Source organism: Symsagittifera roscoffensis, chromosome 6, assembly GCF_963678635.1.
Source record: "Symsagittifera roscoffensis chromosome 6, txSymRosc1.1, whole genome shotgun sequence".
Lineage (NCBI taxonomy): Eukaryota > Metazoa > Xenacoelomorpha > Acoela > Convolutidae > Symsagittifera > Symsagittifera roscoffensis.
The window spans coordinates 38,290,081-38,304,298 of NC_087067.1; the positions used below are offsets into that span (position 1 = coordinate 38,290,081).

The 14,218-nt window shown below is 35.5% G+C and overlaps 2 protein-coding genes across 2 annotated transcripts in view; both read left to right on the top strand.

Moving 5' to 3' along the window:
- LOC134848472 (splicing factor 1-like) overlaps positions 1-14,218 on the top strand; it is a 182,939-nt gene that overhangs the window by 89,895 nt on the left and 78,826 nt on the right. The gene's annotated exons all lie outside the window — the stretch shown is intronic.
- On the top strand, positions 5,203-7,519 carry LOC134847656 (deoxynucleoside triphosphate triphosphohydrolase SAMHD1-like). The gene has a single exon (XM_063864809.1). It carries the CDS (start codon positions 5,455-5,457, stop codon positions 7,162-7,164), a length of 1,710 nt encoding a protein of 569 aa, XP_063720879.1. The 5' UTR covers positions 5,203-5,454; the 3' UTR covers positions 7,165-7,519.

Sequence of the window (14,218 nt, forward strand, 5' to 3'; positions counted from 1 at the left end):
TTAGCACCCATTCATATCGGAAACGTTCACTCAATGATAAAAGTAATTGGAAGAATAATTAGGTCTTGACAGCTTGTTCCATTTTTGTACCTGTTCTTTATATCACGCATAACAATAGGTCGAGCATTCCTTGTAGTTTCTCAACTGAACAAAATGACCTCTTGTGTAGTTCTTCAGCGGCAGAACGTTACTTCATGATTTGTTCTTCCTTTTGATTTTTGCAAAAGCTAAGGCAAAAATGAACTAGTCAGATCACATTGGGCTTTCGTATACTTATATTTGATCATGATGCCCGTATATGCACATTTGATCATGATGCATTTTATGGCGTAAATTTCTTAACCGAAAACTTCGAGAAGAGAAATAGTATGACAATTATTTGAAATTGTTGTAATTTGTTCAAAAGTAATCCAAAAAAAATTGAATTTTGTAACTCGACACTTCAAATATTTGATGTTAAAATCTTCTGGTTTCGTAGGAAATGTTGTTTTGTTTAAGAAACGTTATCAAAGCGCAGTTTTTTTATTCTAAATTGAACCGTTTGGTTTGGACTAGATGAAAAATATCTTCCTATGAGGAACCTCATTTTTAGCTCTGTTGGAATATCAGTGAACCTAGATAAAGTTTTTTACACTTCATTTAAATTTTAGTGAAGTTTAATATTGAGACAACTTGTATGATACCGATGTAGTTATTTGCTATTAAAGTTGCTTGACGCGGCGAGTTGAGTGTCGCCTGTCTGTTCTGCTTGGTGCAGCCACAATCGTGTTGATTCTTTGTTTTTTTTTGTCAAAGACTACTTATCTACTCATTAAGTGTTCCGACCATTAAAAATAGGGTAGATCTTTGTAATCAGGTCTGTCTAAAGGCAAATACAAAATCAAATATCATACATAATTATTGGAATGGGTCGAATCAATTTAATACTTAATCATCGATTAAACCCCCTCTAGTCTGGATTTAAAAGACAAGAAAATGCCAAAATAAATTTTCAAGTGTCGAAGAAAACTGGTTGGAAATTTTTTGAATTTTAGTGCAAGTTTCACCGAATGGATAAAAATTTCATTAATTAATTAGAAAATTAGTTTTGGTAACTTCATTTAGATTTCACTTGGCTTTTAGTTTTTCTAATTAAATTCAATATTTTTTTTCCGCAAAAAAATGTTTGCCTTGTTCCTTGTAAAACTTCTTTTTAAAAATATTTCTCAAAATTTCTCTTATGTGAGCCGAAAATTTCTCGTATGAAGTATGAAGGAAAAGTTATTCGAATACACAAAGGCTATGATTAGCCACAAATAAACAAAAACATATGATAAAATTTAAAAGCGTGTAGCTCCAAGTCTAGTTTTCAAATAACGATGAACGTAGTTCAGACTTTTAAATAAATCAAGATTATTATGATTTTTTATCTAAGGAAAAATCTTCATTTTTGTTCAGGCTCATTTTTGATTTTTGCCTGTTTGATTTTGGCTTCTTTTTATGTGTTGTTCACATTTTTGGATGAAGACAAATTTTCTTTTGGAATTGCAAAATTTTGATGGCCACGAAAATTGTGATTGACTACTTTTTGCAAAAGAAGTTTTTCATTTTCACATTTTTTCGCGGGACAAAAAGTTGACCTTTTGATCCAGTTTGCCCAAATTGGGTTAGTTTTATCAAAAAGTTTCAATCATGAATTGTCCTAGAAGCTCGAAGAGCTTTCAGGCTTTTGATATTTTTTCAAAAAAAGAGTGTAAAGATTTTTTCAAAAAAAAAATTAAGTCAGTGAGTCAATCGCGTTCATTGACGGTTTTTTTAAATGTCTGTTGGTTTTTTATTTTTCCACAGAAAAACTCAGATTGAAATTGACGTAGAAAACAGTTTTTCTTCCAAATGTTTCTTTCGTTTGTATGCTAACTCATGTTTTGTTGGCTATTTTGCCTTATCACGGAATTTTCTCGCGCTGTAAGACAGTTTTGTTGTAGTTGCCTGTGTTAATAATTTACACCAGTAAATTGTAAATTTAATAGCCCTGACTGTATATTTACCTCTCTTTTGCTTAAGCGCTTTTTCCGGCCTTATGGTTTCGACTTATACTTAATCGGCTTATTTGTCGTTTTCTGTCATTTGACGGATGAAAGTTTGATAAGAACTTAAAAAGATAATTCAGGTCGATGGTGGCGTAAAAATTGTTTATTTAATGCTCAATATTTTAGCTTCTTTCCAGAGATTGACAGCTCAGTGGCTCCTCAATAACCATTATAAGCTGATTTAACGCTTTCAGTTTTAGAATGCTGAAAGAAAGCATAGTCAAAAACTGAAATAACGTTGGACAACATGATCAACATTATGATTCATTTCCATGCTCCGATACTGCAAAATTTTTAATTTATCACTGTTTTTCATATTCATAATTGTTATTTCGAGTTGTTCATTCGCACGTATCTAACTGTCAGTTTGAACATAGTCACACATTCAGGCAAAAGGGATTCATGATTAAAACAAAAATGCCATAGTCGAGATTAGTCGAGTTCGAATTTCGTACTTATCTAACCTTGTTTGAAGATTTTTTTTTTGGAAAGTTTTTTTGCTGTTGATGCAGTAAAATGTTCTGTTTTCACTGCGAATAGACTATTTTAAATCTGATACGGTGATTTTTACCATCAACCAGTTGAGTAAAGCACCTACTGATTAGTCGTGGTATTTACACAAGAGATCCTAAAAATAATGGAGTCTATTCAGTGACTTTTATGCTGCATAGTTTTGTCAGTTTAAAGGCACATTTACTGCTAGTTTGACAGCATGTGAAAATTTTGTTAGTTTGACAGCATGTGTTTTTTGCTGCTTTGACGGGTAGTATTTGCCTATTGTCAAAACACTTTAGCGCAATTGCGAGGACGCGAGACTCCTAATCAGGTAGGACAGTCGGATCCAACACATAGCAAAAGTTTCATATTGAAAAAAGTAAAATTAATCTTTTAAGGTTTTTTCTTAATGAGTAGTATTTACCTTTTATCAAAGACACTAAACAATTTACCATTCGGCAATTGTATTTCCTAGACTTTTTTATTAGCTCTAATTTTTATTCACTTTTTATTTGCAAAACGCACCTTCGCCTATGTGTCGCAAGTTTTTGTCTCCCTACTTGTCAAATTTTCGCTATACGTCAAATCAATTTAAACAGGTTTGAAAAAATTGCAAATTGCTTTACTGGGTAAAAGGTTTCGACAGATTTACCAATAGGCTTAATTTCTGCAACTTTTACAAAATATGATAAAGAGGATTTAAGTTTGAGCACCAATTCATATCGGAAACGTTCACTCAATGATAAAAGTGATAGGAAGAATAATTAGGTCTTCACAGCTTGTTCCATTTTTGTACGTGTTCTTTATATCACGCATAACAGTAGGTAGAGCATTCCATGTAATTTCTCCACTGAACAAAATGACCTCTTGTGTAGTTCTTCAGCGGCAGAACGTTACTTCATGATTTGTTCTTTCTTTTGATTTTTGCAAAAGCTTAGGCAAAAATGAACAAGTCAGATCACATTGGGCTTTCGTATGCTTATATTTGATCACGATGCCCGTATATGCACATTTGATCATGATGCATTTTATGGCATATATTTTTTTAACCGAAAACTTCGAGAAGAGAAATAGTATGACAATAATTTGAATTTGTTGTAATTTAATCAAAAATAATCCAAAAAAATTGAATTTGTAAATCGGCAGCTCAAATGTTTGATATTGAAGTCTTCTGGTTTCGTAGGAAATGTTATTTTGTTTAAGAAACGTTATCCAAGCGCAGTTTTTTTATTCTAAATTGAACCGTTTGGTTTGGACTAGATGACAAATATCTTCCTATGAGGAACCTCATTTTTAGCTCTGTTGGAATATCAGTGAACGTAGATAAAGTTTTTTACACTTCATTTAAATTTTAGTGAAGTTTAATATTGAGACAACTTGTATGATACCGATGTAGTTATTTGCTATTAAAGTTGCATGACGCGGCGAGTTGAGTGTCGCCTGTCTGTTCTGCTTGGTGCAGCCACAATCGTGTTGATTCTTTGTTTTTTTTTGTCAAAGACTACTTATCTACTCATTAAGTGTTCCGACCATTAAAAATAGGGTAGATCTTTGTAATCAGGTCTGTCTAAAGGCAAATACAAAATCAATTATCATACATAATTATTGGAATGGGTCGAATCAATTTAAACATAATCATCGATTAAACCCCTCTAGTCTGGATTTAAAAGACAAGAAAATGCCAAAATAAATTTTCAAGTGTCGAAGAAAACTGGTTGGAAATTTTTTGAATTTTCGTGCAAGTTCCACCGGATGGATAAAAAATTCATTGAGTACTGAAGAACGTTTACTCCAAGAAAATTAGTTTTGGGAACTTCATTTAGCGTTCACTTGGCTTTTAGTTTTTCTAATTGAATTCAATATTTTTTCCGCAAAAAAAATGTTTGCCGTGTTCCTTGTAAAACTTCTTTTTCAAAGACTTTCAAAAGTCTTCTACTGAGCCGGACCTTGTGAACAACCACATCAATCATTTTCGGTACCAGATCGTTAACTTGGATACTCGCATTTCTCAAGTTGGCATACAGCTTGAAATTTTTTTATTTTATTTTATTTTAGGAGTTACTGTCTGCTCGCTTGCGCCGCTTAGGTGGGTTTAGTTTTTCGGAGAAAAAATCCGTGCTTGCGATAACTAATTCATCAAATTGCATGAAACTAATCGAAGCAGTTTTTTTCTAACTTGAAAAGAACGACTTTTGCGTTCATTTACCCCAACATGTATTACTAACGAGTTGAAAGTTCTTCTGATTTTGTTGATTAGTTTAACCGATATTTTAACTGCTACAACTGATAGTTTAACTGCTATGCAGAATGGTCTAAGAGCAGAGAAACAAAAAATATTGATTTTTATAAACTTATTGCTGAAACAAACAGTACAATCGTCAATACTAACAACGAAAAAAATGAATAATACTCAAATAATTTTTTGTGTATTGCTTAGTTATACTTTTTTTCATTTATTATTATTGAAGATTACAATACTCTTTTTAAAAATCTATAAGCCCGCTTTATTCAAAATTTAATTCTGTTTTTCTCCTCATAGACCCTTTCTTTTCTTAGACCTTTCTATTCATTGACAGGTCAATTTTTTGCTGTTACGAATGCACTGCAAAAAATATAACATATGTTCTGTTGCTGTTACAAGCAGCTTACTGATGAAACAATAACAAATGTTTTGCTGCTGGAGCTCTAATAAAGTTTTTTTTGCTGTTACAATCGGTTTACTGCTGGAACCACAACAGATACTTTTTGTTGTTACTAGTGGTTACTGCTGAACTTTACTAGACTTTTACGCTGTCACCAACAACTTACTGCTGCAACGATAACATAAAATCTTTTGCTGTTATTCAGATTGAGATAAAAACTTCACCATATCACTCTCGTTTTTATCGGCATGCCATTTAAGACGTTCAACGATCCGATCTATGGGCCAATAGGCTTGGATTTAAAATTGGTAAAACTCATAGATACTGTTCAGTTCCAACGTCTGCACTATTTGAGACAACTCGGAGTTGCTTACAGTGTTTACCCAGGAGCCTCACACACGAGATTCGAGCATTCGATCGGGACTTGTCATCTTGCTGGCGAATTGTTAGAGAGCCTGCTGAAAGTTGCGAAAGAGAATGAACAAGTTAAACGAACGGAAACTGACGAAACTATTGCGATTGAAAACGAAAGTATAACGGATGAGCGGGAACGTTTGATCAAGGTCGAAAGTCCTATTGGGATTGAAGTACAGAGTAACGAGCGGGAATCTCCGATCGAAAATCATGATCCAGATTCTACTGATGCCTGCAGCATTGTAGACATTTTATCAAATGACAAAGACTTACTTTGTGTTAAAATGGCTGCTTTGCTGCATGACTTAGGCCATGGGCCGTTTTCTCATTTTTGGGAAATTCTTATTAAGGCGCACATAGAAATACTCAACGAAAACAGCACCAAACCCGAAATACTCAACGAAAACAGCACCAAACACGAAATAAAAGAATTTGTTCATGAAGAAATGACACCCGAAATACTCAACGAAAACAGCACCAAACACGAAATAAAAGAATTTGTTCATGAAGAAATGACAATAAAATTTATCGAAATGATGTTGAAAGAGGGTTCTACCATTCGAAAAGAGCTAGACCTGAACGAAGATGATTTGGAATTTATTAAAGAGTTAATTGATTCAGAAGAAAAAACACGGATCTCAGAACGAAGTAAAGATGATAAGAAAAATTTTTTCTACGAAATCGTATCGAACAAGAAAACCGGAATAGACGTTGATAAGTGGGATTACATATGTCGCGACAGTCACCATGTGGGAATCAACACCAGTTTCGAGTCCAAAAGACTCCTGAAGCTCTGCAAGGTTGTTACTGACAGTGATAATAAAACTCACATAGCTTGGCCGCAACGTGAATTCGACAACGTATTACAGATGTTCGAACAACGGAAAAGATTACACAAAAAGGTGTACCAGCATAGGGTCATTAAACCAATAGAAAGACTGTACATAGAACTCTTCAGAACTGCCAATGAATTTCTAAAAGTTCCTTCAAGTGTGTATCCAGATGTTTCACTGCCAATTTTAGAAGCCCACAAGGATCCGTATACCTTCGTGAATATGACAGACGGTTTACTTCAGGCTATCAACTTGTTCAATCATTCTAAAGCTGAGGACTGCAAAAGAATTTTGCTTCAAATTCAGCTGCGAGACATTGGAAAAATAGTCTGTGAAGCGAATGTGGACGAGTTAAGCAGCTATAATAAATCATATCTACAAGACCTGAAAAAGAAATTCAATTCGTACTTGGAGCTCAAGTCAATGAATTTACAGGGCGATCAAATTCTGAGAAAAGACGAACTAGATATCCAGTTTTACAGGACTGTTCTGGATTTTGGCATGAAAGGACAGGATAACCCGATGAACTATGTGTGGCTATATTCCAAAGATCAAAATAGCCAGACTGAAATGGCCAAAAATCTGGATTGGGACTGGGATAAAATGACTCCGAAAAAAATCAACGAAAACAGTGTATTTCTATCCGCAAACTGCGCAACGGTTGAGCAAAAAAAAACGAGTGGAAGAATTGTTTGTGGATTTTTGTTCTGAAGAGAAAGGTATAACACCGGTGTCATTCTACGCTGTTGCGCGACAGCGTTCAAAGCAAGAGGCAAGCACAAGAAAAACTTGATATAACCTAAAGCCATACAGATTATTTCTTTATCCAACCAATTATTACATTAAAATTTAGTCATCTCGTCCTCTCGTGATCTAATTGACATACTCGTATATAGAGTCAAATAACCAAAATTGTACAGAGCAAATCTAACTTAGATGGCAATTTATGTCATGGCCGAACTGTTAAAGAATTTTAATGCTATGTTAATGATGAACACAAAATTTTGTAAATAGTCATTTAAAAACACTGACATATCATTTGATATTAATTCAATCCTGAAACAGTTGGTACCTCCATCTTGAGCCTGCAAAATCCGATGGTTACACTCGCTCCATGCGATTTCCTTAAAAACTAAATTAGACTGGGTAAAATGTCTATGAATAAGAGGTGGATAATTGGTTCAAATAATTAATTCGTTAATTTTGGAACCCAAATTTTCTCTTTAAATAAAACATAATTGGCAACCTATTTTCTCATAGAGTTAATAGAACTTTGATAGAAAATCTAGAAACTTTGCTTCACTGATTTGCAATATTTTATTTTCTCACTCAGGAAAATTTATCAATTGCAATAATCTCTCACTGAAAGTAAAATAGCGCGGCTGTTTCTGAAAATTAAACGAGAGTTTTACAATTCGTACGGTTTTTTATTTTGCTAACTTTTTTAAATCGTGCTGAGCAAATTTTTTTAAAATTCTGAGAAAAACTGGATAGAATCCGAAATACTGAAGAAATCCGAAAAACAAAATTCAGACGGGGAACCAAAAACAAACAAAATAGTTGAAACACTTTTTACAAACACTATACCGAGCTTAGTTATTATTTATTTTTGCACCTAATTCATCGAAATCAGAAGCTTCTTATATACTTCGTTGAGTTTTCGAAAATCATATGGTTTTTTGAATTTGTGTGCAGGTGTCATATAAGCTATACCGTAATCGAAATTAAGAAGAATCATAGAAGATTGAGTAGCATTTCAGTCTCACTTCGTTCTAGTTCAATCAACAATGGTATCTAATTTCTGAAGTAGGAATAAGGATAGCCGGTTACTGTGCAAACAGCTCAGAATGTTTCGATCAGTCTTTAAAAAACACAAAATTTTTTTTCAAATTAGCGTCGTCTTTTCTGCATGGTGTGATAAAAGGATATGAACGAAAAACTAGAACCTACACATACTCAACGGTCCAAGTAAAATAAGCAAATTGGACAATTTTTGTAGAAAAAAATAGTATTTAAAAAAACAAAAAAAAATTTAAAAAAAACTATTTTTTGATTAACAAAATGGCGCCTAAAAACTTTTCTCAAGCAAAAATAGGGTTTTATAAACCTGCTCGCTCGCTTTACTCGCTTGAAATAACGAAAAATTTTGTACCGGTTTTTCTCAGCACAACATTTTTTATTGTCATTCGAATCACGACAGAAAGAACCTTAATAGGATATATCACTCAGATCAATCCGAAGATTATTTGTGGTAGCTGATTTTGCGTGGAAAATAAAAAAAAGAAAAACTGAAATACACCCGAATACAAAGTTCCTACTCAATTTCAAAGGTCGTAACAAAAAAACTTTGAGTGGTTCGTACCAAACATCCCTAGGGGAAACAAGGTTACTGAATTTGGTGCCGCTGTTAAAATTCCTTTTTGAAAAATGTTTTTCCCTTTCCTGCATACATGTATTTATTGTCGTTGTTAATCGTCGTAGTGTTGTTTTTATAGCCCTTGCTCGGGCAGCGCTTCGTTTAATTCGGTTAGGTGTTGTTGAGAATGGTCTGACTTGTTGTTCAATACTCCATTTATGCATGAACATTGTTTGGTTTCCCAGGTGTCAGTGATGATTTTTGTTTTTTTTTGCAGGAAAAATCTTGAAATTTGTTCATGCTCAAATTTGATTTTTCACAGTTTGACCTTTCATTTCTTTCTATATGCATTTGATTTCCTCTCTTGAAAGCAAGAAGAAACCCCAGTATTGAACAGCAGAAGGTGACAAAAATCTGATCGTATTCCAGTTTTTCAAGTAAATTATATTTTCTAGAGTTTCAAGCGGATTTTAACATGAAATTGAATTATTTCTATCAAAAAGTGGCGATCATATTTTTTTTCTCAATGTTCTACGAGCTTTAAAGCCATTATCTGGAATTTCAATTTCAAAGCTTGATAGTGATCAATATACAAGTTTTTTTTGTTTCTTTGTGTTCATTGACACTTTTTCAATTTTCTGTTGGCTACGAAATTTAGTAGTTGTTTAGAGCTTCTAAGTAAGTTTTTAAGAAGGTTTTTAGTAGCTTCTCATACGGCAGTACCAGTTGACTCTGATTAGAATAGCGTCACTCTAATGCAGTAGCTTAGTCCACCTCAATTTATTTTCATGTCGTCGCATTTTTCGGCAAAGCACCAAGCCAGTATGTTGTCTAAGTGTCATTGCTTTCGTATCATATGATAAAAACATCTCAGCGAGTAACGGGAAAACTTTTTCAAAGTCGAGGCTGTGAGCCAGTCTTATGGCGACACTGCCGTGCTCTAAATATGATTCAGCCCAGGGAAATTAGCTGCTCCGACTGGACTGGACCAGGGGATATATCAGTTAAAAAGGTGGGGTTTGAGAGACAGGTTAAATTTTCGATTATCGGAGGGGTGGATGGTTAAATCCTTTAAAACGTTCGTCTGCAGTTTTTGGGTTAAGTCGGCCGAGGCAAGAGTTCAAGTAGTAGCGTTTTTTGTTCGTAACAATGACATTTTTTGAAATTAAAATTTGCATAGGGCACAGTAAAACTGCAGTGTTAATGTCTAATCCTGTCTGATGCCTAATCTTGTCTACATGTCCAACCGTGAATGCAAACCACAGACAATATGCAAAGCATACTGGATTGGAAAATTTTCAATATTATATCGGTGTGGAACTTCAAATAAAGCTAGGTCTTTGCGTTCGACTTTTGTCAAAATTGAGCTCTTGTGAACCATTTCTATATTTTTTTCACTGCTTTAACGATGGCTGCAAAAATATCACAACAAGCGCTCATAAACAATTGGACGTTTCGCTACACTTCTCATGAGAGCCTTGAACGATAACTTAGCAGCAAAATTACACGATCTACGGAATTCGAGGATGTTGAAATTCTGTTCCTCTTCAACCATCAAATTAGCAGCAGCTCGTTCGAATGTCAATGGCCACTCAGCTCAGGAACTTTCATTAAGTTGTTTTTATCAAATAATCCAGGCTTACGTTTTTACACCCGAGAAATCATCCCCATTATCAAAAATTGCAAGAACTGCAAGAAATGGCAAATGATATATCTTCGTGCACTCTAGCAGACGTGCAAAATCTTCTAAGCGATGACTACACACTACAAAGCCGCAAATGTTCGCTAATGAAACAAATGCGATGAGACTAAAAACACTACATTGGGATGTAGATAGATGACTCCTCCAGTCTCTCTACTCTGCCCCTATCTTCACATACAATCCCAGCCAGCAGTAGCATTCCAACTTATAACAACACGTACAACGTTTCTACGGCAGCCATTAGTTTCAATACTACTACAACAACGGTAACATCTGACCCGTTTGCGTTTCGCCAGCCAATCTGCTACGACTACACTACCCAAGGAGTTTACACTACGACAGAGAACTCGAGATCTATGCAACAGGTTCCATGGCCAGCACATCGACGACAAAGTGATGATATATACGATCGACTTGGTTCCTATGAGAACCTAGAGTTATCTGGAAAGGATCAATACCCACTGAATCCATCACTACAACAGGCACAGACTGGTGCTAATGGTCTCAACGTGCTCTTTACGGATCGACCGTGTTCAAGAATTGTGACTCCAGTCAATCACGGCCTCCGTTGTACTCACCAGAACACGAGCAACCACACTTTTCATTATATTCTCAAAGATTTCAAGCTTCCTGATATTAAGCTCCCAAAGTTCGACGGTAGTCCATTAAAATAGAATAATTGGTTTGAGCTGTTCCAAACTGCAATAGGAAACAATCCCAAGTTTCTGATGTGGGAAAATAACTTAACTGCAGTCATTTTGTGTCGATAACCCTCAAAAACGTCGTGGAGAGCTACGACACGAATTTTTCACAGAATATTCAAGCAACAGAGGAGCTAATGCGCGATGTGGCAACCCTAAATTCGTTTTTGCAGTTTTTACTAAGGAGCTGGAAAATTTTCAACAACTGCATTTTAATGAAACTCAAATATTGATCAGGCTCGCTGCTTTTCTACGTAAGTTGGTGCACAATTTCGAACTAAACAAGTACAAGGACCGCATGAACTCGAGTAAATTTACTCGAATTGCTCGCTCTAAACTTCCTCCTGCAGTCGTGTTCAATTGAGAAGAATACTGCGTACAAAGTGAGATTGATGATGCTACACTCAAAGATCTCACGGACTGGCTTAACAACTACTCTGGAGCTTGCAAAAACTTCGAAACTTTACCCGATGCACCACACCCTTTTACGGAAAACAAAGTTTCGACAAACAAGCAACAACGAAAATCTTTCGTAATCATGCGTAACAGCCAGCATACCGAAGAAAAGAATACTTTCAAGAATGAACCAATGAAATCGAAAAAAATTATGTCCGCTGGACAATAAAGATCACTACATTGGACACTGCCCAGCTTTTGTAAAGCTAACTACGCAACAAAGTCTCAGTTAGTGAAGAGTAAGCAGTTGAGCTTCAACTGCCTGGGTAACCATCGGTCAAATGACTTTACTTCTGCAAGACATTGTATCAAAGATAACTGCGGGGCAAAACACCACTCTGTTTTACTTAGGAATCAGGATAAAACCGAGTGAATACAAAATCTGGTTTGAAAAATCAACTCTAATTTTTGTCCATTACTTTAGTCAACAACAACCAAGCGGTTCCTTGCTCTGAAAATTGTAGCAGCTGTTCTTATATTCTGAAATGCACTGCTGATACCTTACAATGAAAGGCCAGTCGAACAGTTGAATTAAGCTTTCGTGCTTTCAGTGAGGAGATTGTTTCGTCAAAACGCCTAGCCAGTATGTTGTCTAAGTGTCATTGCTTTTGTATCATATGATAAAAACATCTCAGTTCGTCTGCAGTTTTTGGGTTAAATTGGCTGAGGCATGAGTTCAAGTAGTAGCGTTTTTTGTTCGTAACAATGACATTTTTTGAAATTAAAATTTGCTTACCGCACAGTAAAACTGCAGTGTTAATGTCTAATCCTGTCTGATGCCTAATCTTGTCTACATGTCCAATCGTAAATGCAAACCACAGACAATATGCAAAACATACTGGATTGGAAAGTTTTCAATATTGTATCGGCGTAGAACTTCAAATGAAACTAGGTCTTGCGTTCGACTTTTGTCAAAATTGAGCTCTTGTGAACCATTTCTATTTTTTTTTCACTGCTTTAACGATGGCTGCAAAAATATCACAACAAGCGCTCATAAACAATTGGACGTTTCGCTACACTTCTCATGAGAGCCTTGAACGATAACTTAGCAGCAAAATTGCACAATCTACGGAATTAGAGGTTGTTGAAATTCTGTTTCTCTTCAACCATCAAATTAGCAGCAGCTCGTTCGAGTATCAACGGCCACTCAGCTCAGAAACTGTCTTTAAGTTATTTTTATCAAATAATGAAGGCTTACGTTTTTACACCCGAGAAATCATCCCCAACATCAAAAATTGGAAGAACTGCAAGAAATGGCAAATGATATAGCTTCGTACTCTCTAGCAGACGTGCAAAATCTTCTAAGCGATGACTACACACTACAAAGTCTCAGTTAGTGAAGAGTAAGCAGTTGGGCTTCAACTGCCTGGGTAACCATCGGTCAAATGAATTTACTTCTGGAAGACATTGTATCAAAGATAACTGCGGGGCAAAACACCACTCTGTTTTACTTAGAAATCAGGCTAAAACCGAGTGAATACAAAATCTGGCTTGAAAAATCAACTCCAGTTTTTGTCCATTACTTTAGTCAACAACAACCAAGCGGTTCCTTGCTCTGAAAATTGTAGCAGCTGTTCTTATGTCTTGAAATGCACAGCTGATACCTTACAATGAAAGGCCAGTCGAACAGTTGAATTAAGCATTCGTGCTTTCAGTGAGGACATTGTTTCGTCAAAACGCCAAGCCAGTATGTTGTCTAAGTGTCCCTGCTTTTGTATCATTTGATAAAAACATCTCAGTTCGTCTGCAGGTTTTGGGTTAAATCAGCTGAGGCATGAGTTCAAGTAGTAGCGTTTTTTGTTCGTAACAATGACATCTTTTGAAATTAAAATTTGCTTACGGCACAGTGAAACTGCAGTGCTAATGTATAATCCTGTCTGATGGCTAATCCTGTCTAAATGTCTAGTTCTAAATGCAAACCACAGACAATATGCAACAAAAACTGGATTGAAAAACTTAAAATATTGTATCGGCGTGGAATTTTAAATGAAGCTAGGTCTTTGCGTTCGACTTTTGTCAAAATTGAGCTCTTGTGAACCATTTTTATATATTTTTCACTGCTTTAACGATGGCTGCAAAAGTATCACAACAAGCGCCCATAAACAATTGGACGTTTCGCTACACTTCTCATGAGAGCCTTGAACGATAACTTAGCAGCAAAATTGCACAACCTACGGAATTCGAGGATGTTGAAATTCTGTTCCTCTTCAACCATCAAATTAGCAGCAGCTCGTTCGAATGTCGATGGCCACTCAGCTCAGGAACTTTCATTAAAATTTTTTAATCAAATAATCAAGGCTTACGTTTTTACACCCGAGAAATCATCCCCATTATCAAAAATTGCAAGAACTGCAAGAAATGGCAAATGATTTAGCTTCGTGCACTCTAGCAGACGTGCAAAATCTTCTAAGCGATGACTACACACTACAAAGCCGCAAATGTTCGCTAATGAAACAAATGCGACGAGACTAAAAACACTACATTGGGATGTAGATAGATGACTCCTCCAGTCTCTCTACTCTGCACATATCTTTACTTACAATCCCAGCC

What these genes read in the sequence shown, in the direction of transcription:
- LOC134847656 (XM_063864809.1), top strand. Translation starts at nt 5,455, where the DNA reads ATGCCATTTAAGACGTTCAACGATCCGATCTATGGGCCAATAGGCTTG.